The sequence below is a fragment of the Hyperoodon ampullatus genome (genome assembly GCF_949752795.1).
Source record: "Hyperoodon ampullatus genome assembly, chromosome: 1".
Taxonomy (NCBI): Eukaryota; Metazoa; Chordata; class Mammalia; order Artiodactyla; family Ziphiidae; genus Hyperoodon; species Hyperoodon ampullatus.
In genome coordinates this window covers 195,143,481-195,170,892 of record NC_136914.1, presented here as the reverse complement: position 1 = coordinate 195,170,892, position 27,412 = coordinate 195,143,481, and the positions used below count along the sequence as shown (strand labels likewise).

The window sequence follows — 27,412 nt, the reverse complement described above, 5'->3', positions numbered from 1 at the left end:
CTCAGCCTTGGACCTGGCCCCGCCTCTGCGCGTAGGTCGCCGGAGGGCGTCCGTTCTTCGCTCAGACAGGACGGGTTTAAAGGAGCCGCTGATTCGGGGGCTCTGGCTCACTCAGGCAGAGGAGAGGGAGGGGAATGCCCTCTCCTCGCGCACCAGGCAACAAAAGGGAAAAAAGTCTCTTGCCTCTCCGGTAGCTCCAGACCCTTTCCCCGGACTCCCTCCGGGCCAGCACTAACCCCTTCAGGCTCTCTTCCTGCCGCCAGCCCCAGACCTCTCCCTGCGCTCCGACTGAAAGCCGATACCCGAGCCTCAGCTCCCAGCCCCGCCCGCCCCAGCGGCCGAGCAGACAAGCCTCTCGGGCTGGTGTGTGCCTGAGGGCACCGATCCTCTGTGCCAAAATCTCTCCGCTTTGCCCTCCGCACCCCTGTTGCTGTGCTCTCCTCCGCTACTCCGAAGCTTTCCCCCTCTGCCACCTGCAGTCTCCGCCCGCGAAGGGGCTTGTAGTGTGTAGAAACCTTCCCTCCTTCACGGCTCCCTCCCACTGGTGCAGGTCCCGTCCATATCCTATTGTCTCTGTTTATTCTTTTTTTCTTTTGACCTACCCAGGTATGTGGGGAGTTTCTTGCCTTTTGGGGGGTCTGAGGTCTTCTGTCAGCGTTCAGTAGGTGTTCTGTTGGAGTTGTTCCACGTGTAGATGAATTTCTGATGTATCTGTGGGGAGGAAGGTGATCTCCGCGTCTTACTCTTCCGCCATCTTCCTCCGGCTCCTGTTTGAAATTTATTGCAAGATAATATTTGTAAAACAGTTTTTTAAACTATAAGGAGGCAGATATGTGTAAGGTATAATCAATATCAATACTGCATAGCTTCAGAAGTTATATAGGCACTGGTGGGATTTTACTGAATGCTCCAACTTTATCATATGGAGTTTTTTAAAAATTCCTAGGTTTCCCTTTTAATAGTCCTGAGATTTTTCAGGTGATCGTAAGGTGTTTTCTTCCCCCCACCCCAGCTTTATTGAGATATAATTAAAATATAACATTGTATAAATTTAAGGTATACAGGGACTTCCCTGACGGTGCAGTGGTTAAGAATCCGCCTGCCAATGCAGGGGACACGGGTTCGATCCCTGCTCCGGGAAGATCCCACATGCCGCAGAGCAGCTAAGCCCATGCGCCACAACTACTGAGCCTGCGCTCTAGAGCCTGCAAGCCACAACTACTGAGCCCGTGTGCCACAACTGCTGAAGCCTGAACACCTAGAGCCCATGCTCCTCAACAAAGAGAAGCCACTGCAATGAGAAGCCCATGCACCACAATGAAGAGTAGCCCCCGCTTGCCTCAAGTAGAGAAAGCCCGTGCACAGTAATGAAGACCCAACGCAGCCAAAAATAAATAAATTTATTTAAAAAAAAAAAGCTTAAGGTGTACAACATAGTGATTTTATATATGTGTATATAATCCTAAGATTTTAAAATACTACCCATCATGTGTTATGATTAGTTTAAGTTCTGTTTCCATTGTCTGTTTTCTTGTAGAATCTTTAGATGACTTGACTGATCTGGTGGTGAAGTTATTTTCTGAAGTGGAGAACAAAAATGTCCCATTGCCAGAATTTCCTGAACATCCTTTCCAAGAAGAACATCTTAAAGTAAGTGCATGTATTTCTAGTATTTTTTACTTTTTTAAATTTATGGACATAATATATGCCTGGTTTACCAAAGAGTATATGAACATTTTTGGAGGTTCCATTATTTATATAGTTTTTAATATTTGGTTTATATTAAAATCAAATCAAATCAATTTCACATTTATTAGGGACATGTATCACCAAAAAGATAACAATATGGTCTGATCTTTGCATGTTAAAAGTAGTTTTGGTAGCTATAACCTTGGCAGACTGTAGAGGCTGTTATCCAGTGCCAGAAGGCAAGTATCCAAAAGTATTGAGCTGCATGGTCAAGGGGACCAAACATGGACTGCATACCAACTGTAATGAAATCCCACTAAGAAAGAGCCCAGGTCATTTATTTCTGTGTGGTCAGTATGGTTTTCTCTGGAAGTTGATTCTCTCCTGAATTTGGGATTTTTCCCTGAAAATCAGTTTGTTTGTTTTTTTGAAAATCACTATTCTTCATAGTTTGTAAGTATTTTATTCAGTAGGAGTTGTACATAGCTAACCTTTTGTGATTTGTTTGTTTTATTTTTTCCCCAGCAACTTTACAAAATAGTACCCATTAAAGACATTAGGAATCTTTACGTGACATTTCCCATACCTGACCTTCAGAAATACTACAAATCAAATCCTGGTCATTACCTTGGTCATCTCATTGGACATGAAGGTCCTGGGAGTCTGTTATCAGAACTTAAATCAAAGGGTGAGTCTCTTGGACACCAGCTTCTGAGGGTAGTACCCCACCTCTACCATATTTTTTTACTCTGACTCATTTCTCCTAAATATTTTCCTGTGAAGGAACATTTTCAGATGATACCGTTTAGGGTTGATGATAGTGAGGTGTTGGTTGTTAGTACGCTTTTGTTTTTTGCTTTGGGGTTTTTGTTTTTGTCTTTTTCCATAATTTGTTTTGTCCTTCAGTATTGAGCTGTGAAGTTTACATATTTCAAAATGTGTTGTAGTGCATGTTTTAAATAAGATAGAGGTGAAAAAAAGTAAAAGCTCACATTGGGTATTCTTTACCATCTCTGTGAAATGTGCTGAAATATTTATTTGCCTGCTCTTATCCATCAAACCAAAGGGTGTACTAGGATCAGTCAGTAGATTTCCAAGGTTCCTCTCCATTCAGACTATTTTTATATAACACTTAAGCACAGTCGTCTACTCTTGATTTGGAAAATGATTTGAGGCATCCCAAGGAAAGCTCCCAAACTAAAAAAATCACTTGAATCTTTTACAGTGTCTGAACTGCTTTTCAGTGCTTTTCTGAGCTGATTTTTTTTCCAGTCTTTTCTGCAAGAGGGCCATTCTGTATGTTCTATTGGGAACATACAGGATGAATTTTTTTTTTAATTCCTTGTCTTAAAAGAAGATACAATGCAATCATGTTGATTTCCTTTGAATGTTACAGGCTGGGTAAATACTCTTGTTGGTGGGCAAAAGGAAGGAGCCCGAGGTTTTATGTTTTTTATCATTAATGTGGACTTGACTGAGGAAGGATTATGTAAGTATTGACCTTTTTGTTTTTGAATGAAATTGATTTCTTATGATTTAATTTTATTAACTTATGCTGTGGATCTGTTTTTTGCTGTAAAGCTATAAACACTTTAATTCATACCATTTTATCCATTGTATTTTTCATGTGTAACTTCATTTCATGGATGATTTTCCCTCCTTAACAACTGATCATTATGTTGCACTTGTAAAATGTGTACTTGGCTTTTTATTTGCTCATTTACTACCCCAAAGCCCCTTCAGTCACATATACCAAATCCTGGAGGGCCATGTATGTGGGACCCTAAAACAAGTCTCAGGGAGGTGAGAACTCCATCTCTAAGAGGGAGCGTCTTCTACTTACCTGACTTTACCTTAGGAGTGGGCTCATTGCTTTGAAGGATTCGAGGACTGAATGGTTTTTAAGTGTGCCCCTTTTTTTCCAGTACATGTTGAAGATATAATTTTGCACATGTTTCAATACATTCAGAAGTTACGTGCAGAAGGACCTCAAGAATGGGTTTTCCAAGAGTGCAAGGTACTTTTGTTTCACCAAAATTTTTCTTAAGGAAATTTTTCAAGAAACAAATATATGTGAATTAATTTAAACATAAGGAAAAGGAAAGAAATCAGATTGCTTTCCTTTCCCTCAGAAGAAAGTCAGCAGTTTCTTTAACTTTTATCTATCAGGGCTTACTCTGTTCTCTGCTGGCCTGAAGTTGCATGAGCTGTGTCATTTTCAGATCTCGTGATAAAAATTGGTAGCATACTCTCAAAGAAACAGTGAATTGTTACATATATGATTGTGTTCTTAAAAGTGATTTTATTGTCGTATGTATGGAAAAGCCTGGCCTTTTTTTTTTTTGCATAAAACAGAAGGTATTTGTCTTTTAAATGTTTAAAGCCTTCTTTTAAGAGTTTTTAGAAATATCTACTATATAATTAAGAACTATCAAGACTCTGAAATGTATTTAGGGATAAGAGATAACCTCTTTACATAGATAAAAGTTTAAAGGTATAATCTCTGCTTGTGAAACTTATGACAGTAACTTCTAATCAGGCTGCAGTTCTCTGAAAGAGTCAGCAAAATCATCATGTATGCAACTGTTGGATCTCACAAGCTTCCTCCACAGTTTTCCTAATTCTTTGACTAATAGTTTCAACAGAATCATATTCTGTGTTTGCTATTTTCATTCATGTTCTGTACATTCCTAAATCAAGCATAGCCATTTTTTCAGGAAGTGTAATAGTTAAATATGGAGTAGAAAGTCTATAGTGCAAACCAATCCCCCTCCCAAAAAAAGTATTTCTAAATAATAGGTGACTTATGTCTAATTGATTTAATTTTTCGTTTAGGACTTGAATGCTGTTGCTTTTAGGTTTAAAGATAAAGAGAGGCCACGGGGTTATACCTCTAAGATTGCAGGAATATTGCATGTAAGTTTATTGTTATTTTACTCTATACATTGGCATGTAGACTATTTCATTGATCTTGTATAAATAATATTACTTTCATTACTACACAAATGATAAAAATTGAAGGCATAGTCTAAAACTTTAGACTTCGTAGCAACCAGGTAAAATTTGATGTGAAGACATTCTTTAAATCTTAATTTTCATCATCCTAAAAATCATCATCTGTAATATTTTCATAGACATTTTGCTTGTTGGCTTTAAATATTTTTCAATTCTACAATGTGTCAGGTGCTACTTACGTGAAAGCTATAAATCATCTACTTTTCTCCATTTCCATTGCTGCCACCCTCACATGAGCTACCAGCATTTCTTGCCTGGACTACCATCATAGTCTCTTACCTGGGTTCCCCATATGCCTTCTTCTGCCCCACCTTACTTTATTTTTCCAGCCTCAGTGATCTTTTGAAGACCCAAATCAGATTGTTCCACTCCTCTGTGTCAAGTAAGTTTCCCATCAGAGTTGGAACAGATCTAAATTTTTACCTTGACCTACATGGCAGTCTGGTCCCAGCCTCTCTCTGACTGAATTCCATACCACTTCCATTCCACTCCAGCTACACTGGCTATGTGCCTAATCTTCAAGCATTAAGTTTACTCCTCCCTCTCAGGGCCCTGACATTTGCTGTTTTCTCTGCCTGGAACACTTCTGGTTTTTCCATGACTAGGTTCTTCTTATCATCTGGGTCTCCACTCAGATGTTTCTCCCTCAGAGAGACCTTCCCTGACCTCCCAATCATGACCCTGCCCCTTTTAAAATTTTCTTCATAGCACCTATCACTATAATGACAGTATTTGTTTGTTGTCTGCCTCCCTCCCAATTAGAATATAAGCTCCTTAGAGAGCAGGGACATCATCTGTCTTACCTACCATTGTATCCACAGCAGCACCTAGAACAGTGCCTGGCACAGAGTAGGTGTTCATTACATACTTGTTGAATGAATGAATCAGTCTATCTCAGTAAGTTGCTCATACTAAAAAGCATCTTCTGCATTATTTTTCTTTACTAACTGAAAATATAAGCCATTTTTCCTACACAACAACTTTCTAAATGCTTGTCTGATTTCATTCATAGAAATTTGAGTAGAAATTCTGTTTATTAAAATGTATGTACTTTATATTAAAAATCCTACAGGTGTCAGCATTTAATCATCAAATTTTCTTTATTAACAAGTACTCAGTTTTAGCTAGAGGTATTACTCACATTTTTCCCTGAAAAAATGTGATTTTGTTCTCTATAATGTAAGTGTGTTTAGTAAGTGTGTGCAGAATCATCCCATAATATGAAATTGCTTAAAGTGTGGTAGGAAAGAGAAAAGATTCAGAAAATTTTCCAGTGGAGTAAAATTTAATTGAAGGGAAGAGGGGGTTGTAAAAGAGAGGATTTAACATGTTAGAGATCTGTTTGCTTTAATAAGTTAGACTCTATTGTAGCCTTGCAAATTTTATTTATTTATTTTCCTTTTAAAAAGTATTATCCCCTAGAAGAAGTGCTCACAGCTGAGTATTTACTGGAAGAATTTAGACCCGATTTAATAGAGATGGTTCTCGATAAACTCAGACCAGAAAATGTCCGGTGAGTTGCTCTACAGATTTTACTGTTACATACTAAATTTTCAATAATGATTGGAATCTGAAAATTTGAAATTGTGAATAAAGTGCTTTTAAAGTTTTTATCAAGCATGATTACAAAAGTAGAGAGAATAAGTATAATGAAACAGTACCAAACTTCAACAGTCAGTACACGGCCGGTCTTTTTTATCTTTACCCACACTTGTTCACTCATCCTCCTTCCACTCTATTTATTTAAATTTATTTATTTATTTATTTATTTTTGGCTGCATTGGGTCTTTGTTACTGCGCCCGAGCTTTCTCTAGTTGTGGTGAACGGGGACTACTCTTCGTTGTGGTGCGCGGGCTTCTCATTGCAATGGCTTCTTTTGTTGTGGAGCACGGGCTCTAGGTGCACGGGCTTCAGTATTTGTGGCACGTGGGCTCAGTAGTTGTTGCTTGCAGGCTCTAGAGCACAGGCTCGGTAGTTGTGGCACACAGGCTTAGTTGCTCCACGGCATGTGGGATCTTCCTGGACCAGGGATCGAACCCGTGTCCCCTGCGTTGGCAGGCGGATTCTTAACCACTGTGCCACCAGGGAAGACCCTTCCCTCCACTCTAGATTATTTTAAGTCAATATCTCGAGCACATGAAGATTCTTTTTTTTTTTAACATAATCATAATTTCATTATGAATAAAATATAGTAGTAGATCGTCTTAACCTGGCTTCATCCTTACTCAAATACTGGAAGTGTCAGCTCACTTATCTGGTTTAAAAAGCAAGTGGGGACACCCTCTTTTTTTTTAAGTAGAAGTAAGGATTACAATCTCAGAATGCTTCTGACTGACCCGTGGTTAACCAGGAGATCAAAAGTTGGAGGAGCTCTTACAGTAACAGAAGTATTCCTGTTAGAGGAGGGTCAGCCCTAAAGAGCTTATGAACTACGTGATATTTCTGCCTTAAAATTTAATTTCATCTGTATTTTCTGAAGTCAAGAATAAAAGGAATACACTTGACTGGCACATACTTTGCATTTTTTTCTTTTTCTCCTCTTTTGAGCACATATTTCCAAAATTCTCCTGGGAACTTAGTGGTTGAGTAAATATGTTTTTTGGAATAGTCATTTTATGAATAAAATCAACAATCTGGTAGAACTTTTTGAAGAAAAAATCCTCTGACAGAACTATTCTATCAAAGTCATTTTCCTAGTTACCATTGTTTGAACTTTTTCAGATATATCCCAGCAACAAACAGTAGGAAAATTAAGTTAAAAGGAATATTATTGCTGTTTACACAAATCTGTATATGTGATAAAATGACTTAGAACTATACACACACATTGTACCAACACCAATTTTGTTTGTGCACATTGTACCAACATTGTACCAACACCAATACCAATTTATAATCTAATTTATAACACTTTTGATATTGTACTGTATTATAATTATGTAAAATGTAACCATTGAGGGAAACTAGGTGAAGAGTACACAGGACTACCCTGTACTATTTTTGCAACTTCCTAACTGTAGGAATTTATTATTATATCAAAACAAAAACTTTTTAAGTTAAAAAAATTATTTACAATAGCAACAAAAACATAAAATATTTAGGAATGAATTTAACCAAAGGTAAATAAGACCTCTACACAAAAAACTACAAAACAGTGCCCAGAGATATTAAAGACCTTGTTTGTAGATTAGGAGACTTGATTTTATTAAAATGTCCATTCTCTCCCATTTGATTCACAGACTCAGTGTAATCACAATCAAAATCCTAGTAGGCTTTTTTTCTTTCAGAAATTGGTAAGCTAATTCCAAAATTCATAAGGATCTACAAAAGACCTAGATTACCCATAACACTCTTGCACAAAAAAACAAAAGTTGGAGGACTAAAACTGCCAGATTTGAAAGCTTACTATAAAGCTACAGTACTTAAGACATTGTAGTATTGGCATAAAGATAGGCAAAGAAATCATTAGTACAGAACAGAGTCTAGAAATAAGCCCACACATATATGATCAATTGATTTCTTTTTTTATTGTGGTAAAAAAAAACCCACATAACATAATATTTATCAACTTAACCTTTTTTTGGCCATGCCACGCAGCATGTGGGATCTTACTTCCCAGACCAGGGATTGAATCCGTGCCCCCTGCAGTGTAAACCCGGAGTCTTAACCACTGGACCGCCAGGGAGGTCTCCATCTTAACTATTTTTAAGTGTACAATTCAGTAGTGTTAAGTATATTTGTACTGTTGTGAAACGTTTCCAGCACTTTTTTATCTTGCAAAACTGAATCTATACCCATTAAACAACTCCTCCTCTTACCCCTTCCCAACCCCACCATCTCCTGTTCACAACCGTTCTACTTTCTCTTTGTGTGAATTTGACTACTTAGATACCTAATATAGATGGACTCGTGAAACATGTCTTTATTTCACTTAGCATAACATCCTTAAGGTTCATCTATGTTGTAGCATGTGACAGGATTTCCTTCCTTTTTAATGCTAAACAGTATTCCATAGTATGTATACACCACATTTTCTTTATCCATTAATCATCGGTCAGTTGATTTTTTTGACAAAAGCACCGACATAATTAAAATGGGAAAGGAAAGTCTTTTCAACAAATGGTACTCTTCCACATGCTGCATAGCCACATGGAAAAAAAGGTTAAATGTGACCTTTACCTCACAACACTCACAAAAATTAATTTGAGATAGATCATAGACCTCAGTATAAAAGCTAAAACTAGAAAACTTCTAGGAGAAAATATAGTTTGAAAATATCTTTAAAACCTGAGATAAGCAAAGATTTTTTAGAACATAAAAAGCAGTAACCATTAAAGAAAAGACATTGATAAATTGGACTTCATCAAGATTAAGAACTTCTGTTCTTAAGGTGATTTATGCATTTGCTTAGATGATTAAAATACAAGGAAGAAAAACACTCAGAACACATGCTAAATCATTTTAAGTAAGTAAAACAGTTTACATATTTCCATTTTCCTCAATGTACCTTATATATTCTGAAAAAAAAAACACCTAAATTCTGTTGAATTTTATTATATACCTTCTAAAAACAAAACCTCCTATCAAAATGAGGAGAAAGAGCTTTAAACTTAATCATAAAACTCAGTAAACACTTTTTAAGGTTTCTTCACCTACTACTCATGCTATCTTGGAGAGATCACTTTTTTCCTTCAACCAGTGTTTATTGCATAACTAATGTGAAACCTCAGAGTTCATTATTCTGCAAAGGGGACATGTGAAAAGTTATATAATGTCATGAACACTTACTCTCATTTAATTTCCTAGAAAATTGCCCACCTGAAAAATGCAATAGTGCTTTATCTTTCTATGTGATGCAAAATGATTTAGCAAAGTTGAAAACTATTGTACAAATACGAGGTAATCCTATTTAAGATTATATCATATAACAAAGATGTGCTTTTTTTGGCAAGAAAAGTCATGATTTAATTATGTTCATATAATTTTTGCAGCCCTAGATCCAGTTATTTGACCCTGCAACACTTTCTTTCTCTTTTTTTTTTGGCCTCACTGTGCAGCTTGTGGGATCTTAGTTCCCTGACCAGGGATGGAACCTGCACCCTTGGCAATGAAAGTGTGGAGTCTTACCCACTGGACTGCCGGGGAATTCCCAGACCCGGAAACATTTTATAAGTGTGAATTTGCCGGAGCATACATTTTACTTTTGTTAAATTGCCTGTTTCTAAATTCCATATCTTATACAGTTAGAGTTGAGAACCTCTTTTTCTCTCTACCTTCACCTTTAACGAAAAAGCACTTTTTCTCTATAGGATTGATCTCTGTGGCTGTTATAATTGTAACTGTAGTCAGTGACATAGTACAGAACAGCCTGGGATAATAATGTCAACTGCCAAGCCAGATTGGGGTTGCTGGAGGGTAAGATTATTTTCTTTAATACCCACTGAGACAAGTTTAGCATTGCAACCAGGTAGGAAAATCCTTCAGAATGAAAGGAACCTTAAAGGTCATTTAATCCAACCTCTGTCAAGTATATATCTCTTCTGCAATATCTCTAACAAGTAGTTACCAGCCTCAGTTTAAATTCCTTCAAGGATGGGGAACTCATTAAATACCAAGGTAGCCAGTTCCATTTTTGCCAGTTCTAGTTGTTAGAGAGTTCTTTTCAATGTTGAGACTTGATTTACCTTTTCAAAGATCTTTACCTGTTACTATTTCATCATCATCATCACCCACCTTCTTTGATCCTATCATTTGGTGCCCATTTTACCATTTTTAACCTACAAATACAGCTATAGAGTTTTTGCCACATGCCTTGCTTAGGTCATAAATAAATCCATTTGTTTGGGAGGAGTTATTCTTGGTAAATCCATGTAGGTCCCAGTGATAACTGTCTTCTTGTTCAGATATTTGACAGTCTGACAGTTGACTGTAGAATTTTGTCAGGAGGTCAGTGCCTAATCCACATTTTATAAGAGTGAATTTGCCGGAGCATACATTTTACTTTTGTTCAGTGGTTTTGTTTACTTCTGTTAATGGTTTTTAGGCCACACTCCTTTTCCTTTCTGAAAATCAGAGCATTTGCCCATCTTCAGTCTTCTGCCTCTTCTCCTGTCATCCACTAATTATAAAAGGTGATAGGCAGTGATCCTGCTGGGATTTGTTAGTTGCCTAAGCATCAGAGAATGTGACTCATCTGTGTAGGAGATGTGAGTTCATTTGAGTCACCCGGCTGGCTCACTCACCGAGCCTGAGCTTCAACTCCTTTTTTCCGTTGTTTGGTCCACCTTTGCACTTTAAAGATCCATGAAGTCCTGTATCTGCTAACATGGGATCAACATATCACATTTCTTTAAATTAATAAATTAACTTTTCGGTGTGTTGGGTCTTCGTTGCTGCGCACAGCCTTTCTCTAGTTGTGGCGAGCGGGGACTACTCTTCGTTGCATTGCGCAGGCTTCTCATTGCGGTGGCTTCCCTTGTTGCAGAGCACTGGCTCTAAGCACACGGGCTTCCGTAGTTGTGGCGCATGGGCTTAGTTGCTCTGAGGCATGTGGGATCTTCCTGGACCTGGGATCAATCCCGTGTCCCCTGCATTGGCAGGCAGATTCTTCTTTTTTTTTTTTTTTGCGGTATGCGGGCCTCTCACTGTTGTGGCCTCTCTTGTTGCGGAGCACAGGCTCCGGAGGCTCAGGCTCAGCGGCCATGGCTCACGGGCCTAGCTGCTCCACGGCATGTGGGGTCTTCCCGGACCGGGGCATGAACCTGTGTCCCCTGCATCGGCAGGCGGACTCTCGACCACTGCGCCACCAGGGAAGCCCAGCAGGCGGATTCTTAACCACTGCACCACCAGGGAAGTCCCAGCATATCATATTTTGCTTTAGGTCATGTGTCTCATTGGATTATAAGTTCCTGCCATGTGGAAACTATGTTTTGTTTTTTTTGGGTTTTTTTTAACCTCTTTATTGGAGTATAATTGCCTTACAATGGTGTGTTAGTTTCTGCTTTATAACAAAGTGAATCAGTCATACATATACATATATTCCCATATCTCTTCCCTCTTGCATCTCCCTCCCTCCCTCCCACCCTCCCTATCCCACCCCTCTAGGTGGTCACAAAGCACCGAGCTGATCTCCCTGTGCTATGTGGCTCCTTCCCACTAGCTATCTATTTTACATTTGGTAGTGTATATATGTCCATGCCAGTCTCTCACTTTGTCACAGCTTACCCTTCCCCCTCCCCATATCCTCAAGTCCATTCTCTAGTAGGTCTGTGTCTTTATTCCCATCTTACCCCTAGGTTCTTCATGACCTTTTTTTTTTTCCTTAGATTCCATATATATGTGTGTTAGCATATGGTATTTGTTTTTCTCTTTCTGACTTACTTCATTATGTATGACAGACTCTAGGTCCATCCACCTCACTACAAATAACTCAATTTCGTTTCTTTTTATGGCTGAGTAATATTCCATTGTATATATGTGCCACATCTTCTTTATCCATTCATCCGATGATGGACACTTAGGTTGCTTCCATGTCCTAGCTATTGTAAATAGAGCTGCATTGAACATTTTGGTACATGACTCTTTTTGAATTATGGTTTTCTCAGGGTATATGCCCAGTATTGGGATTGCTGGGTGGTATGGTAGTTCTATTTGTAGTTTTTTAAGGAACCTCCATACTGTTTTCCATAGTGGCTGTATCAATTTACATTCCCACCAACAGTGCAAGAGTGTTCCCTTTTCTCCACACCCTCTCCAGCATTTATTGTTTCTAGATTTTTTGATGATGACCATTCTCACTGGTGTGAGATGATATCTCATTGTAGTTTTGATTTGCATTTCTCTAATGATTAATGATGTTGAGCATTCTTTCATGTGTTTGTTGGCAATCTGTATATCTTCTTTGGAGAAATGTCTATTTAGGTCTTCTGCCCATTTTTGGATTGGGCTGTTTGTTTTTTTGTTATTGAGCTGCATGTGCTGCTTATAAATTTTGGAGATTAATCCTTTGTCAGTTGCTTCATTTGCAAATATTTTCTCCCATTCTGAGGGCTGTCTTTTGGTCTTATTTATGGTTTCCTTTGCTGTGCAAAAGCTTTTAAGTTTCATTAGGTCCCATTTGTTTATTTTTGTTTTTATTTCCATTTCTCTAGGAGGTGGGTCAAAAAGGATCTTGCTGTGATTTATGTCATAGAGTGTTCTGCCTATGTTTTCCTCTAAGAGTTTGATAATGTCTGGCCTTACATTTAGATCTTTAATCCATTTTGAGCTTATTTTTGTGTATGGTGTTAGGGAGTGTTCTAATCTCATACTTTTACATGTCCCTGTCCAGTTTTCCCAGCACCACTTATGGAAGAGGCTGTCTTTTCTCCACTGTATATTCTTGCCTCCTTTATCAAAGATAAGGTGACCATATTTGCGTGGGTTTATCTCTGGGCTTTCTATCCTGTTCCATTGATCTATCTTTCTGTTTTTGTGCCAGTACCATACTGTCTTGATTACTGTAGCTTTGTAGTATAGTCTGAAGTCAGGGAGCCTGATTCCTCCAGCTCCACTTTTCTTTCTCAAGATTGCTTTGGCTATTCGGGGTCTTTTGTGTTTCCATACAAATTGTGAAATTTTTTGTTCTAGTTCTGTGAAAAATGCCAGTGGTAGTTTGATAGGGATTGCATTGAATCTATAGATTGCTTTGGGTTAGCAGAGCCATTTTCACAATACTGATTCTTCCAATCCAGGAGCATGGTATATCTCTCCATCTATTTGTATCATCTTTAATTTCTTTCATCAGTGTCTTATAATTTTCTGCATACAGGTCTTTTGTCTCCTTAGGTAGGTTTATTCCTAGATATTTTATTCTTTTTGTTGCAATGGTAAATGGGAGTGTTTTCTTGATTTCACTTTCAGATTTTTCATCATTAGTGTACAGGAATGCCAGAGATTTCTGTGCATTAATTTTGTATCCTGCTACTTTACCAAATTCATTGATTAGCTCTAGTAGTTTTCTGGTAGCATCTTTGGGATTCTCTATGTATAGTATCATGTCATCTGCAAACAGTGACAGCTTTACTTCTTCTTTTCCAATTTGGATTCCTTTTATTTCCTTTTCTTCTCTGATTGCTGTGGCTAAAACTTCCAAAACTAAGTTGAATAAGAGTGGTGAGCGTGGGCAGCCTTGTCTTGTTCCTGATCTTAGTGGAAATGGTTTCAGTTTTTCACCATTGAGGATGATGTTGGCTGTGGGCTTGGCATATATGGCCTTTATTATGTTGAGGAAAGTTCCCTCTATGCCTACTTTCTGCAGGGTTTTTATCATAAATGGGTGTTGAATTTTGTCGAAAGCTTTCTCTGCATCTATTGAGATGATCATATGGTTTTTCTTCTTCATTTTGTTAATATGGTGTATCACATTGATTGATTTGCGTATATTGAAGAATCCTTGCATTCCTGGAATAAACCCCACTTCATCATGGTGTATGATCCTTTTAATGTGCTGTTGGATTCTGTTTGCTAGTATTTTGTTGAGGATTTTTGCATCTGTGTTCATCAGTGATATTGGCCTGTAGTTTTCTTTCTTTGTGACATCCTTGCCTGGTTTTGGTATCAAGGTGATGGTGGCCTCATAGAATGAGTTTGGGAGTGTTCCTCCCTCTGCTACATTTTGGAAGAGTTTGAGAAGGATAGGTGTTAGCTCTTCTCTAAATGTTTGATAGAATTCACCTGTGAAGCCATCTGGTCCTGGGCTTTTGTTTGTTGGAAGATTTTTAATCACAGTTTCAATTTCAGTGCTTGTGATTGGTCTATTCATATTTTCTATTTCTTCCTGATTCAGTCTCGGAAGGTTGTGATTTTCTAAGAATTTGTCCATTTCTTCCAGGTTGTCCATTTTATTGGCATAGAGCTTCTTGTAGTAATCTCTCATGATCTTTTGTATTTCTGCAGTGTCAGTTGTTACTTCTCCTTTTTCATTTCTAATTCTGTTGATTTCTGTCTTCTCCCTTTTTTTCTTGATGAGTCTGGCTAATGGTTTATCAATTTTGTTTATCTTCTCAAAGAACCAGCTTTTAGTTTGGTTGATCTTTGCTATCGTTTCCTTCATTTCTTTTTCATTTATTTCTGATCTGATCTTTATGATTTCTTTCCTTCTGCTAACTTTGGGGGTTTTTTGTTCTTCTTTCTCTAATTGCTTTAGGTGCAGGGTCAGGTTGTTTACTCGAGATGTTTCCTGTTCCTTAAGGTGGAATTGTATTGCCATAAACTTCCCCCTTAGAACTGCTTTTGCTGCGTCTCATAGGTTTTGGGTCGTCGTGTCTCCATTGTCATTTGTTTCTAGGTATTTTTTAATTTCCTCTTTGATTTCTTCAGTGATCACTTCGTTATTGAGTAGTGTATTGTTTAGCCTCCATGTGTTTGTATTTTTTACAGATCTTTTCCTGTAATTGGTGTCTAGTCTTACAGCATTGTGGTCGGAAAAGATACTTGATACAATTTCAATTTTCTTAAATTTACCAAGGCTTGATTTGTGACCCAAGATATGATCTATCCTGGAGAATGTTCCATGAGCACTTGAGAAAAATGTGTATTCTGTTGTTTTTGGATGGAATGTCCTATAAATATCAATTAAGTCCATCTTGTTTAATGTATCATTTAAAGCTTGTGTTTCCTTATTTATTTTCATTTGGATGATCTGTCCATTGGTGAAAGTGGGGTGTTAAAGTCCCCTACTATGATTGTGTTACTGTCGATTTCCCCTTTTATGGGTGTTAGTATTTGCCTTATGTATTGAGGTGCTCCTATGTTGGGTGCATAAATATTTACAATTGTTATATCTTCTTCTTGGATCGATCCCTTTATCGTTATGTAGTGTCTTTGTCTCTTCTAATAGTCTTTATTTTAAAGTCTATTTTGTCTGATATAAGAATTGCTACTCCAGCTTTCTTTTGGTTTCCATTTGCATGGAATATCTTTTTCCATCCCCTTACTTTCAGTCTGTATGTGTCTCTAGGTCTGAAGTGGGTCTCTTGTAGACAGCATATATATGGGTCTTGTTTTTGTATCCATTCAGCCAATCTGTGTCTTTTGGTGGGAGCATTTAGTCTATTTACATTTAAGGTAATTATTGATATGTATGTTCCTATTCCCATTTCCTTAATTGTTTTGGATTCGTTATTGTAGGTCTTTTCCTTCTGTTGTGTTTCTTGCCTAGAGAAGTTCCTTTAGCATTTGTTGTAAAGCTGGTTTGGTGGTGCTGAACTCTCTCAACTTTTGCTTGTCTGTAAAGGTTTTAATTTCTCCATCAAATCTGAATGAGATCCTTGCTGGGTAGAGTAATCTTGGTTGCAGGTTCTTCTCCTTCATCACTTTAATTATGTCCTGCCACTCCCTTCTGGCTTGTAGAGTTTCTGCTGAGAGATCAGCTGTTAACCTGATGGGGATTCCCTTGTGTGTTATTTGTTGTTTTTCCCTTGCTGCTTTTAACATGATTTCTTTGTGTTTAATTTTTGACAGTTTGATTAATATGTGTCTTGGCGTATTTCTCCTTGGATTTATTCTGTATGGGACTCTCTGTGCCTCCCATCAGTAGATTTTTTTTTGTGCCTTCTTTCTTCCTCTGTTGCGTATCTTAAAAATATGATTTGATATCATGATATTGTGGAAATCTACTAGTAGAAGGACAGAGTTCATCTAGTTTGAATCCCTATTTAAAAAGTAATGAAACCGAAGCCCAGAGACTTGCTTAATTTAGATCTTAACTGTGATTTTGGCAAGATCTCAAAGAAAGTGAGTCACGGTATCGACCAGAATCCAAGTTTCTCATGGCCAGATCTGTGCACTTTCTACTAATTCTTTTTAAATTTATCACAGTTACCTGTGAAGCCTCTTCTCATTCTTGGCTGTCTTCCTTCTTTTCTCTCTCAGGGATTATTTACAAAGGTCTCATGAGAATTCATTCCTGGGGAACCATATTGCCTTTTAATGTCTGTAGTCAGGATTATTTCTGAATGGATTCCATCAGCAGCAACAGCTATTCATTCCCACTGAACACTTCTAAATGGCTGACTGGAAGTCAAGAGTCAGCATTCATTCTAGCCCACTGTTTCCTTTTCTTACTGTTGTAAGCTTCAGTATGACAGTAAGAGGCCATTTCCTCTCACATTTCTAAGGACCATGTCAGTAGCCAATTCTTTGTGGATGGAATTGAAGAGTAGCATTCCCCCCTCACCCCTCAACACACACACATATTTAAGAAAGAAAATTCATGGAGACTATTGTTTAGTATAATTGGGTTTCCAGCAGGTAGTCTAAGATGCTACAGTGTCTGTGCCAGTTTTTCTCAATCGTCTGCAGTTAAATATACTGCAGCTCTCTGTGGTGTACCTCAGTTATTGTGACTCTTTTCTCCTTGTCTCCTAATTCAGGTGCTCTCGCAGTTCCACACTCTGGTTCATAGATTTCTATATACGTTTGACATGTGTCTACTCTGTCTCTTCTGTTATTCGCCCTTCGTAATTTATTTGAAAATACATACTCTTCCATTGTATTTCAGTTTTGAATTCCTCGATGGTACACTAACTCTTGGTCTGCAAAGGTATCTCTTTTTGTTAGGCCAATATTTGGTATTTCCCTAGTTTGAGGAGCTACGCTTATCTACTTCGTATTTACTTCCTTATGGTAACACGTCAACTGTTACCCCATACACTTCACTTTGGTATCTAACTATCTAGATCCCTTAGAATTGTAACTAATAAATCTCCCTTCTCCTCCTTTTTTATTTATTTTTATTTTTTTTTTATTTTTTTTTGCGGTATGTGGGCCTCTCACTGTTGTGGCCTCTCCCGTTGCGGAGCACAGGCTCCGGACACGCAGGCTCAGTAGCCATGGCTCACGGGCCCAGCCGCTCCACGGCACGTGGGATCCTCCCAGACCGGGCCTTAACCCGTGTCCCCTGCATCCGCAGGCGGACTCTCAACCACTGCGCCACCAGGGAAGCCCTTCTCCTCCTTTTTTAACCTGAGCATACTGGACAGCCTCCAGGGTCTGCTTCCTTCTGTGTCATATAGTCATCCTCCAGAGCATTTGATAGCTTTTCCCGAGTTTTTTCACTTTCCCTCTCAGAACTGAGTTTAAAGTTTTCCTGTTCCAGAGAGCAAGTCCACTGCCAAATGAATGCTCCAGTCTTCACAAGTTGTAATCAATCCCTTGTTCATTATTCTGATTCATGGGCTGTCATTCAGGGAAACCAGAGCCATCTATGTAATAAACTTCCAAAATCAAGCATCTCATGGAAGAGAAGATGGAATACCACCTCTCTGCCACGGAATTTTACTTCCTAACATGTTTTTCAGAGGTCTCCCTGAGAATCAATCCATTCATTCTTTGAAAAATCAGCAGGAATAGAAGCAATTTTTATGACTGACTCTTAGCTGGCTCTGTCATGTATTGAATGAATGCCCTTAAGAAACATCGTATACCCTTCATGTGGCCATGTGCGTTCTGTATACAGTACATATACCCCTCATAAAGGATTTTCAAATAGCCAACACGTATCACTTCTTCTAGATATAATAACAGAACTCTTCCATCTGTTAAACCCTATGATTCTTCTGTATGTTTCTGTCGAACATATTCTTATTTAGCATGTTTTCTAGAACTTATAGTGGTCAGTGGCAGCTAGGCCAGATTAGGAACACCTTTAACTGGAAGATTAGTCAGTCATTCTAACAGGTGAGTCAGATTGCTTATGATATCTACCCTGAAGTAAGTGAGAAAGCCAAGTCTATAGCTAGCCAGGTGGAGTATTTCATCTAGAATGAATAAGGAATAGATGGTGGTTCAAACAGTCAGGCATTGAAATTGGGGAGGTCCAACGATGGGCAGGTGTTTGGAACACAGAGATCAGGATCCTGAAAATTAATGGGTGTTCAGTAGAGGGGAGTTTTGACTGCAAGCAGTGGGCTTTCAGCTGTGAGACCAACATTCAGAGGCTAGAACCTAACCTCTGGGAGGACAAGTGAGAACAAGCAGGAACAGACGTGAACGTAGTTATTTGAATTGGGACATAAAGAAGAAGTGAAACCAATAACAGGACTGACTGCATGGCAAGCCTTCCAAGCTACTGGCCTAGTACTCTATCTGCAAGATTCAAAGTAGGATTGGTCCCAGCCTGGGGTTGAGCCTGCTAGTCGGAGTGAAATGATTCCAACTTTGATAGTTAAAAGGCAGCAAAGGGGCTTACCTGGTGGTGCAGTGGTTGGGGGTCCGCCTGCTGATGCGGGGGGCACGGGTTCATGCCCCGGTCCGGGAGGATCCCACGTGCCGCGGAGCGGCTGGGCCCGTGAGCCATGGCCGCTGAGCCTGCGCATCCGGAGCCTGTGCTCCACAACGGGAGAGGCCACAACAGTGAGAGGCCCGCGTACCGCAAAAAAAAAAAAAGGCAGCAGAGGCAGAACTGTCCATGATGATCCACACAGGGACAGAAGCTCCACTGGTACAGAGCTTCTTTCACTCCTCTACTTGTAATCTTTTGACATTATTTTACCTCTACCTTCCCTCCCTGAACTTTTTTTCCTTCTGACTTCTCTTCTGTGCTCTTTCTACTACCCCAGCAGAGAAAGATAGAGATGTTTTCTTGGTCTTGTCCCTGTCTCCCCTAGCATCAGGAAGGCCAATGTACATGTAGTACATACGGTCGATGGTGGTGTCTGGCAGGAAAAAAAAATAACAGAGTACAAACTTAGCAAGTTATAACGAAAGTGTGTTTTTAATTTTTTTTGGATCTCTGAATGAGCCAACAAATTTTCTTATCCATTCTTGTAACCCTGGGGCCTGAGCTGTTCCTGGGAGGGAGTACTTTGTTGTGCTTTTTTAAGGACTATTTTTCAACTGACCTGGTTCCACTTTTTTCCCTAGCTACTCTTCTTTTAAGATTTTAGTCAATAGCATTCATAACAAGAATCTTTCTTGCAAGCAGCTTTTCATACCAAAAATGATGGTCTATAACCAAAGGAGAACAGAGACTATGATCAAAGCCTTCTATACGTACATTGCTGTTTCAGCTAGGCCTCATAGGACTTACTGGGTTGTAGAGGCCCAACACATTCTTGGATATTATTTATATTTTCGTGAGTCAGATTCTATAAATTTATGTATACAACATGAGTTTATAGGTTTTTTTTCCATCTATCTCTAGGGTTGCAATAGTTTCCAAATCTTTTGAAGGAAAAACTGATCGCACAGAAGAGTGGTACGGAACTCAGTACAAACAAGAAGCTATACCAGATGAAGTCATTAAGGTAGGGTTAACCCGTCTGTGAATAAGCTGATGTGTGAGGGACACACAAGAATATGAGCTCCCTAGATCAACCAATTCACGGCCCAAACTGTGGAGAGTGATGGCCCAGCACTGTCTGTACCATCCCAAGAGGAGTGAACAGGGAGGTGGAGAGCTGGAGCTTAGGTTTTGCATGAGGAAATGATACTGTATGAGGAAATGATACTGTAGCCACCTTCTCGTCTGTCTGTCAGACCAGCAGGGCTGTAAAGCAGACTCCAAGTCTCATGCGGTCAAAGATCAATGAAGTCCAAAGTACACAGGGTTGCAAAGGCACCAAGACAGGCAGGAAGAGATGGAAATAGAGAACCTGAAAGACAGATGCAAGGGCTGAGAGCTCACGATCTTGCTGTGAACACAGGTGGGGAGCAATTTCTGGGATTCATACCATCTTCACTTTAGGAGGGGCTATATTTTATGCCTCATATTGTATCATTGCTCTTCTTGTCAACATAGGGTCATTATGATTTGTTTCAAAACAGGTATGTATAGATAGTATGTTACCCCATTCATCAGGAGTCAGGATTTTGTTTGTGAGTCTTATCTACTTGTCCAGTACTTTTTCTTTTTTGGTTCTCATTGGCTGTGTAGCTTTGAGACTGTGTCCTTTATTCATGGGGAGACACCAGAAAGCCTTGCTCTGACTAAATTCTAGTTAAACTTGGGTAATGGGTATTTCTTAAATGTACCAGGGTAATGACGATACAGAAAAAAGTAGTTTAAGAAAGAAAAATTATTACTGGGACTTTTCTGACATATTCACAACACATAAGGAGATGACTGAAGCCCTTTAGTATGTGAAAATGTCCATCTTACTAAACTGTGAGGAAAGCTGATCTCCAATGAATTAGTGCTGGGTGTGAACTAACCCTCAAACAAGAGAAAACCCCTGTTCACCAAATTCTGATCATGACAAACCTGCCCCAAATGGGAATTTAAACAAATTGATCTGGAAGCTCAGCAGTGAAATTACTTGCTAAGTGTTTACCAGTCCCTTCGATTCAGCCATACTGGGGACTTAAGTTGCTATATATAAATAATATGGCCAACATCCCCACCATCCCAGTGCCAAAAGACACAAATGCAGGGACCAAAATAGAACCACAAGAGCTGCAAGGCTGTGCCACATCAGCTGGAGACCAAATTACTGAACCCAGAATCATTGGCAGTTGGTTGCTTTTTTTTTTTTTTAATAATGAAAAGTCTTATAAATCAGAGTTCATCAGTCGTAGTCTGATCTGCCTCACTTAGCTTTTGGAAGTAGCCCATGGAACAGATCCAACCTGCAGGTTGTGTCGATCCTGTCCCACAATCCAGATTTGAATCTCAACTTTGTCCTTAACCTTATGCTTGAAATATTGGTCCACTTGAAAATGCATGTGGTCGTCTGGGAGAGAAGTAGACCAGGCCTTTAGAAGTGCTGAAGTCAAAGAAGCCCCCTTTAACCTAGTTTTCAAGCCATACATGCAAGTAATATAGTGTAGCTGAAAGTTTAACTCTTTTAAATGACCTGTTGTCTAGCAGTTGTGGGTATTTATCTCTGTGCAGATTATCCTCCATTCTTTAAAGAGCTGGAGCAAACATGATCTTCATATGGACCAGTTAGCCTCAGTTCCACAGTCTCAGATTGTTCCTTCACCTCAGCTGGTCATTTTAGACATGTGTAAAGAGGAAAGATAGATAAGTGTAAAACCTTGATTAGTTCCAGAGACTCCCATTCAAGTTTCATGAAAAGTCATTGATAGATCTTGGGAGTAGCCTTTTTATATATGATGGAAGAGAATGCTGTGTGACATTTATTCTCTTGTTATTTGCCTAGATATTAAGCAATGTGACTGTTTTAAACTCTTAAATCAGATCCTAATTGCTTTTGTGTGTGTGTGTGTGTGTGTGTTTTCACTATTCATCCAGAAATGGCAAAATGCTGATCTGAATGGGAAATTTAAACTTCCAACGAAGAATGAATTTATTCCTACAGATTTTGAGATTTTATCATTAGAAAAAGAAGCAACACCATACCCTTCTCTTATTAAGGTAATATGTTAGAATCATTGATATTAAATTTAGGGGACAGACCTATTACATAGAAGGGACTAGAGAGATGTTTTCTTGCATTTGGTACTATGTTGATGTGTGGGGCTCACACCCTATAGATAACAGAAAAGTTGCAGAGAGAATAACTACAAGAAATATTAAAAGGCTAGACATTTTAAAATAAACAAAACTACTATACAGCATAGAATCTAGGGAATTGTTTTCTTTGCAGACAATAAAATAGTAAGTCTGGAATGTAACTACAAGTCTATTGAAAGCGGGCTTTTTTCCATGTTCACTGAAGACCCAATAAGGAAGTAGATTTATGCTGCATCATGAAAGTTAGAGATAAGAATGAATCTCTAAAGCCTGGAAGAGAGCATATCCAGGGGAAGCTGTTGGATTTCCTGTGCTTAAAAACAATTCTTTCTCATTTTGACAGAGCACTATATGAAGTTAATGGAGTTATAAACCAGTGGGAAGAACGATTGAGAAGGGTGTTTTCTTTTTCAGAATGTTCTTTTCATGTCATTATTTTACACCATGGGTAGATTGTGTAGAAAAATGGATCAAATTCTTACAGCACATCCTCTTTTCTAAACTTTAAAACTAACTCTTTCTAAACTTACCACCACAGACAAACATCTTTCTTTCCCTTTTCTTCAAATGACCTAACATTCAGATTAACTCAATGAGATGAGAATTAGTGTTTAGGACTATGAAATTTAATTTATCTCAAGCAACTAGATTATCAATGAGACAATCATTTTTCTTTAAAAATGACATTTTAATGAGTTATAGGTTAGGTTATTCAAAGAGAAAGCTTATTTACTTCTCCTATTTTTATTTTTTGTTTGTTTTAAATAGGCCATTTTAGCATAAACTAAGGAGAACATTAAACCATTTATATCTCTTGTCAGAGTTTCAAGGTAGTTTCAAGTGAACTTTAAGACTTTTTTTTTTTTAATTTATTTGGCTGCGTCAGGTCTTAGTTTTAGTACGCGGGATCTTCTTTGCAGCATGCGGAATCTTTTGTTGCGGTGTGTGGGCTCTTTGTTGCAGCGCGTGGGCTTCTCTCTAGTTGTGGCATGCGGTCTCCAGAGTGCATGGACTCTGTAGTTGCGGCACACGGGCTCTCTAGTTGTGACATGCAGGCTCAGTAGTTGTGGTACACAGGCTTAGTTGCCCCGCAGCACGTGGGGCCTTAGTTCCCCAACCAGGGATCGAACCCGCATACCCTGCATTGGAAGGCGAACTCTTAACCACTGGACCACCAGGGAAGTCCCTAAGACTTTTTAAAATATAGTATGAATGAGTGAGTGGAGAGGCAAAGGAGTGGCTTATTTGTTCATCCTTGGCTGTGTTAGTTATCCGTTGCGGTGTAACAGATTACTCTAAAATTCAGCAGTTTAAAACCACAAACACTTATTTTATCTCATGCAGTTTCCAAGGGACAGGAATGTGGAAGTAGCTTAGTTGGGTAGTTCTGGCTCAGGGTCTCTCAGGTTATGGTCAAGCTCTGGGCTGGGACTTTGGTCATCTGAAGGCTCAACTAGGGCTGGAGGATTCTATTCCAAGTTCATTTGTGTGGCTTTGGGCAGACCTTAGTTCTTCGGTACATGGGCCTCTCCATAGAGTTGCGTGAACATGGCAGCTGGCTTACCCCAAAGTGAGTGATCCAAGAGGGAAAATGAGTGATCAAGGTGGAAGCCACAGTGTCTTCTATAATCTAATCTCAGAAGTGTCGTATCATCACGTCTGCCATAATCTGTTGGTCAGACAGAGACCAACCCTGGTCCAATGCAGGAGAGAGGACCACTCAAGGGTGTGAATTCCAGCAGGCAGGGATCCATGTGGCCCACTTTGGTGGCTGGCTGCCACACACCCACCCCCCAAGGACTCCTGCATCTGTATCCCTGCATCCTGAAAGACAGGGACAGGACAGTTGGTATTGGCTTCACCTGTCTGTCTCTTCCTCCACTGTGTCCCCATCTCTTTGACCCAGGGTGCTGATAAGAGGGTGATTTCTCTCTACTACTGGAATCACCAGTCATCTCTCCAGCTTCCCACCAGCTGACCCTCTGAGTATGCTTCAAGGCCATGGGACAGCAGTCTCTCCAGAACAAAGCTCAGCTATTGCCTCTGTCCTCCTCCTCTTGAAGAGTGATTTGATTGAAGACTTTTGCCGAATGTGCCTGTATTTCCCTAAACATACTGTTTCTCCATCACAGGATACAGCTATGAGCAAACTCTGGTTCAAACAAGATGATAAGTTTTTCTTGCCCAAGGCCTGTCTCAACTTTGAATTTTTCAGGTACGTAAAATGAATCTAGCTACAAAGCTTCCTATGAAAATCAACAATTACATTTCTGAAAGTTTTCTTTGCTTCCTTAAGGACCTATGTCTGGAAATAAAAGGAATTCGAGTTTTTTAGCCTAGACAAAGGAAGGCTGCTTCTTCCTGTTAAGGGAAGGCTGTAGACTCACCAGAAGTTTCACTGAAGAAAGATTAAATAATTTGGGGTGGTTTTTTTGTTGTGGTTTTGGTTTTGTATTCCTGGAACTTGCCCAGAAGAAGAGGTAGTAGTTACTAAATGATCTTGAATCCCTTCCGGCCCTTTAATTTTCTGGAGCCCTCAGATACTGCTTTCTGTATTCCTGGCTTGCTGGAAGATGTTTAATCAAATTTATGAATAATGCTACTGTTGCAGTGATTTCTCAGTATAAATCTTTAGTTTATCTCATTTTATTTGTGTGATAACGTTGTCACTCAATTCAAATTTTACTTCGTGAGTTTGCACTCTATAATTTTATATTTCTAAAATTCAGTGGTCTGTGTTTATAAAATAAACCTATCATTTTTTAATAATGTTCAATATAATGATCAACTTTTTCATTAATTTTTATTTGATTTGCTTGGCATGAAATTAAAGCTGGATGTGTTTAAATGTTTTAGGAAAGAGAAAAAGAATATCTTGAGTAGGAAGTTAATAGTTCACGAACAAGTATGTTGAGATTGTAGGGATGTAAGCATTGTTTATTTATAGCATGAGATTCATAGATTATCTAGAGCTGCGCTGAGATTGTTGGTGTTGTTTTTTGTTTGTTTGTTTACATCAAACATGGGCTTTCTGATTATGGCTTAATGTTGGTAGAGAGCATTACAAAGCTGGTTTTATTTTTTGATAGTTCAGAGTGATATTTTTAACACTCTAAGCAGCTTGTCACACTTCCCCATTTGGCTTCTATAATTTGGCTTCAGAATACCTTTTGAGAGGCCATTTGATATGTTTGCATTCTCTACACTGCCTAGTATAGTTCTCAGAATTTAAAATGTCTGCTTCCCACCAATCCCTCTCCGTGTTCTGGTCTCTCTAGAGGTAAACACTATTAGGTTTCTTGTACGTTCTTAAATAAATTTTCTGTTTGTGTATATCCTTTTAATCTTTTCAGAAATAGGATAATATTATGTATATGTACAGTTTTTAAAACTCTGTGATCCATATCTAAGCATATAACATCTGGTTACAAAATAATATGTTTTAAGTTAACAAGTGAACCAGGATTTAAGAATTCCACTTGAATCGTGTTCTCTTTTAAAGGTTAGTTTAGGACCCTCTCCAATTCACCAGCATAGCTGCTGTGGATGCAGCATTTTAGGACACTTCTTGGAATTGCGTTCTGAGCTTGATCCATATGACTTTGAACTCCCAGATTTGTTTTTTTCTAGCTTTTCACTTCCACCTAAGGGTGCCTGTGGGGATGAACCCTTTCAAGGACTCTCTTTTGTTTTGATGCTTTTGTGAGTTGTGCTAGTAAGTTTCTGAACTGCTTCCTTCTATTTGACTAAAGAAGGAAGTCTGTCATCATGTATAATACTTAAAAAATTAAATGACAGAGTGTTATTTAGATTTGCCAGGTGGAGAATGTATAGCTTTAGAATTTTCTCTTTGATTTTAATTCTCTGTGGCTAAGCATTTTACCCCTATTTTTACTTAATTATCAGTTTTTGATAAAATTTCTGGCTCTGATGTCAGTGCATTGGTTATATTTCCTGTGCTATAGATAGAGTGAAACTTTTTTTTTTTTTTTGCGTTACGCGGGCTCTCACTGTTGTGGCCTCTCCCGTTGCGGAGCACAGGCTCCGGACGCGCAGGCTCAGCGGCCATGGCTCACGGGCCCAGCCGCTCCACGGCACGCGGGATCTTCCCGGACCGGGGCACGAACCCGTGTCCCCTGCATCGGCAGGAGGACTCTCAACCACTGCGCCACCAGGGAAGCCCAGAGTAAAACTTCTAACTTGCTGCCAAACAAACCAAGCCACGAGGCTACCTCAGGTCCTCTGTACTGGCTATTTCCTCAGCCTGGAAAGTTCTCCACCCATATATCCCCAGGGCTTGCTCCTTTGCTTCCTTCAGGTCTGGACCCAGATGTCACCTTTCAGAGTGGCCTTGATTAATAATTAATAATAATTTTAATAATAAAAATTAATTTATTAATAATAATTTTATGTAAATTAGCAATCTCCCTGTCCCACTACCCATCACTCCTGTTCCTCTGACCCTGCATAATTTTTCTCCATAACACTATCACCACCTGATGTATCATATTTAAATTTATTATTTGTCTCTTCCAACTAGGCTCTAAACTCTGTGAAGTCAGGGACTCTGCCTGATTTGTTCCTTCCTTATTCCCAGTACCTAGAGAAGTGCCTAGCACTGTAGTGAGAATGTAGTACATATTTGTTGAATGAAGGAATCTTTTACTTGCTTCTCATAAAGGTAAGCAGTGTCACATAGTCAAATGAATAGGTCATTTGACTTAAATCTGAATCGTTAACTCTGCTGCTACTAGCCCAGGTGACATGAGGAAAATGATGCCTCTTATTTGGGAAATGAAGATTTAAGTTAGGTCATCTCTGTGGTCCTATTTAGCTCTTGCACTCTGTAGTTATTTCCTCTCTTTTGTTGCTCTTTCTCACTTAAAAATTTTCCTGTTTTAATATTTTTTCCTAGTTCTGGCTGTAGTTGTATGATGGATGTTATCAATTACTTTACTGACAGTGTTCCAGTCTCTTGGTTTGGGAGGAAACTCAAGAGATAAGCTAACATTTTCACAGGTCTTAATTTTTCTCTTTCAAGTCTCAGTTTTTCCCTTTTAAGTTTATATAATCATAGCACACAAACTTCTCAATCTCATCCTCCTGTCCACCAAGGGTATGGCTTGCTTAGAGGGAGAAAGAGGACATGCACATGCTGTTATCAGCTCTGTCAGCCATGCCTTCTCCTATTAGCCTAAACGTAGGCATGCGTTTTGGCCTGTTCCTCCTCCTCACCTACCCAGTGTTTC

The 27,412-nt window shown here is 39.0% G+C and overlaps 1 protein-coding gene across 1 annotated transcript in view; it reads left to right on the top strand.

Annotated features, from left to right (window-relative positions):
* IDE (insulin degrading enzyme) overlaps window positions 1–27,412 on the top strand; it is a gene marked incomplete at both ends in the record, with an annotated part of 119,723 nt that overhangs the window by 70,680 nt on the left and 21,631 nt on the right. The window contains 9 exons of the mRNA XM_079711840.1: window positions 1,538–1,650; window positions 2,215–2,377; window positions 3,086–3,178; window positions 3,615–3,706; window positions 4,525–4,605; window positions 6,114–6,217; window positions 19,890–19,992; window positions 21,942–22,064; window positions 24,296–24,378. Coding sequence (XP_079567966.1) covers window positions 1,538–1,650; window positions 2,215–2,377; window positions 3,086–3,178; window positions 3,615–3,706; window positions 4,525–4,605; window positions 6,114–6,217; window positions 19,890–19,992; window positions 21,942–22,064; window positions 24,296–24,378 — 955 coding nt within the window. The remainder of the gene's footprint in view (window positions 1–1,537; window positions 1,651–2,214; window positions 2,378–3,085; window positions 3,179–3,614; window positions 3,707–4,524; window positions 4,606–6,113; window positions 6,218–19,889; window positions 19,993–21,941; window positions 22,065–24,295; window positions 24,379–27,412) is intronic.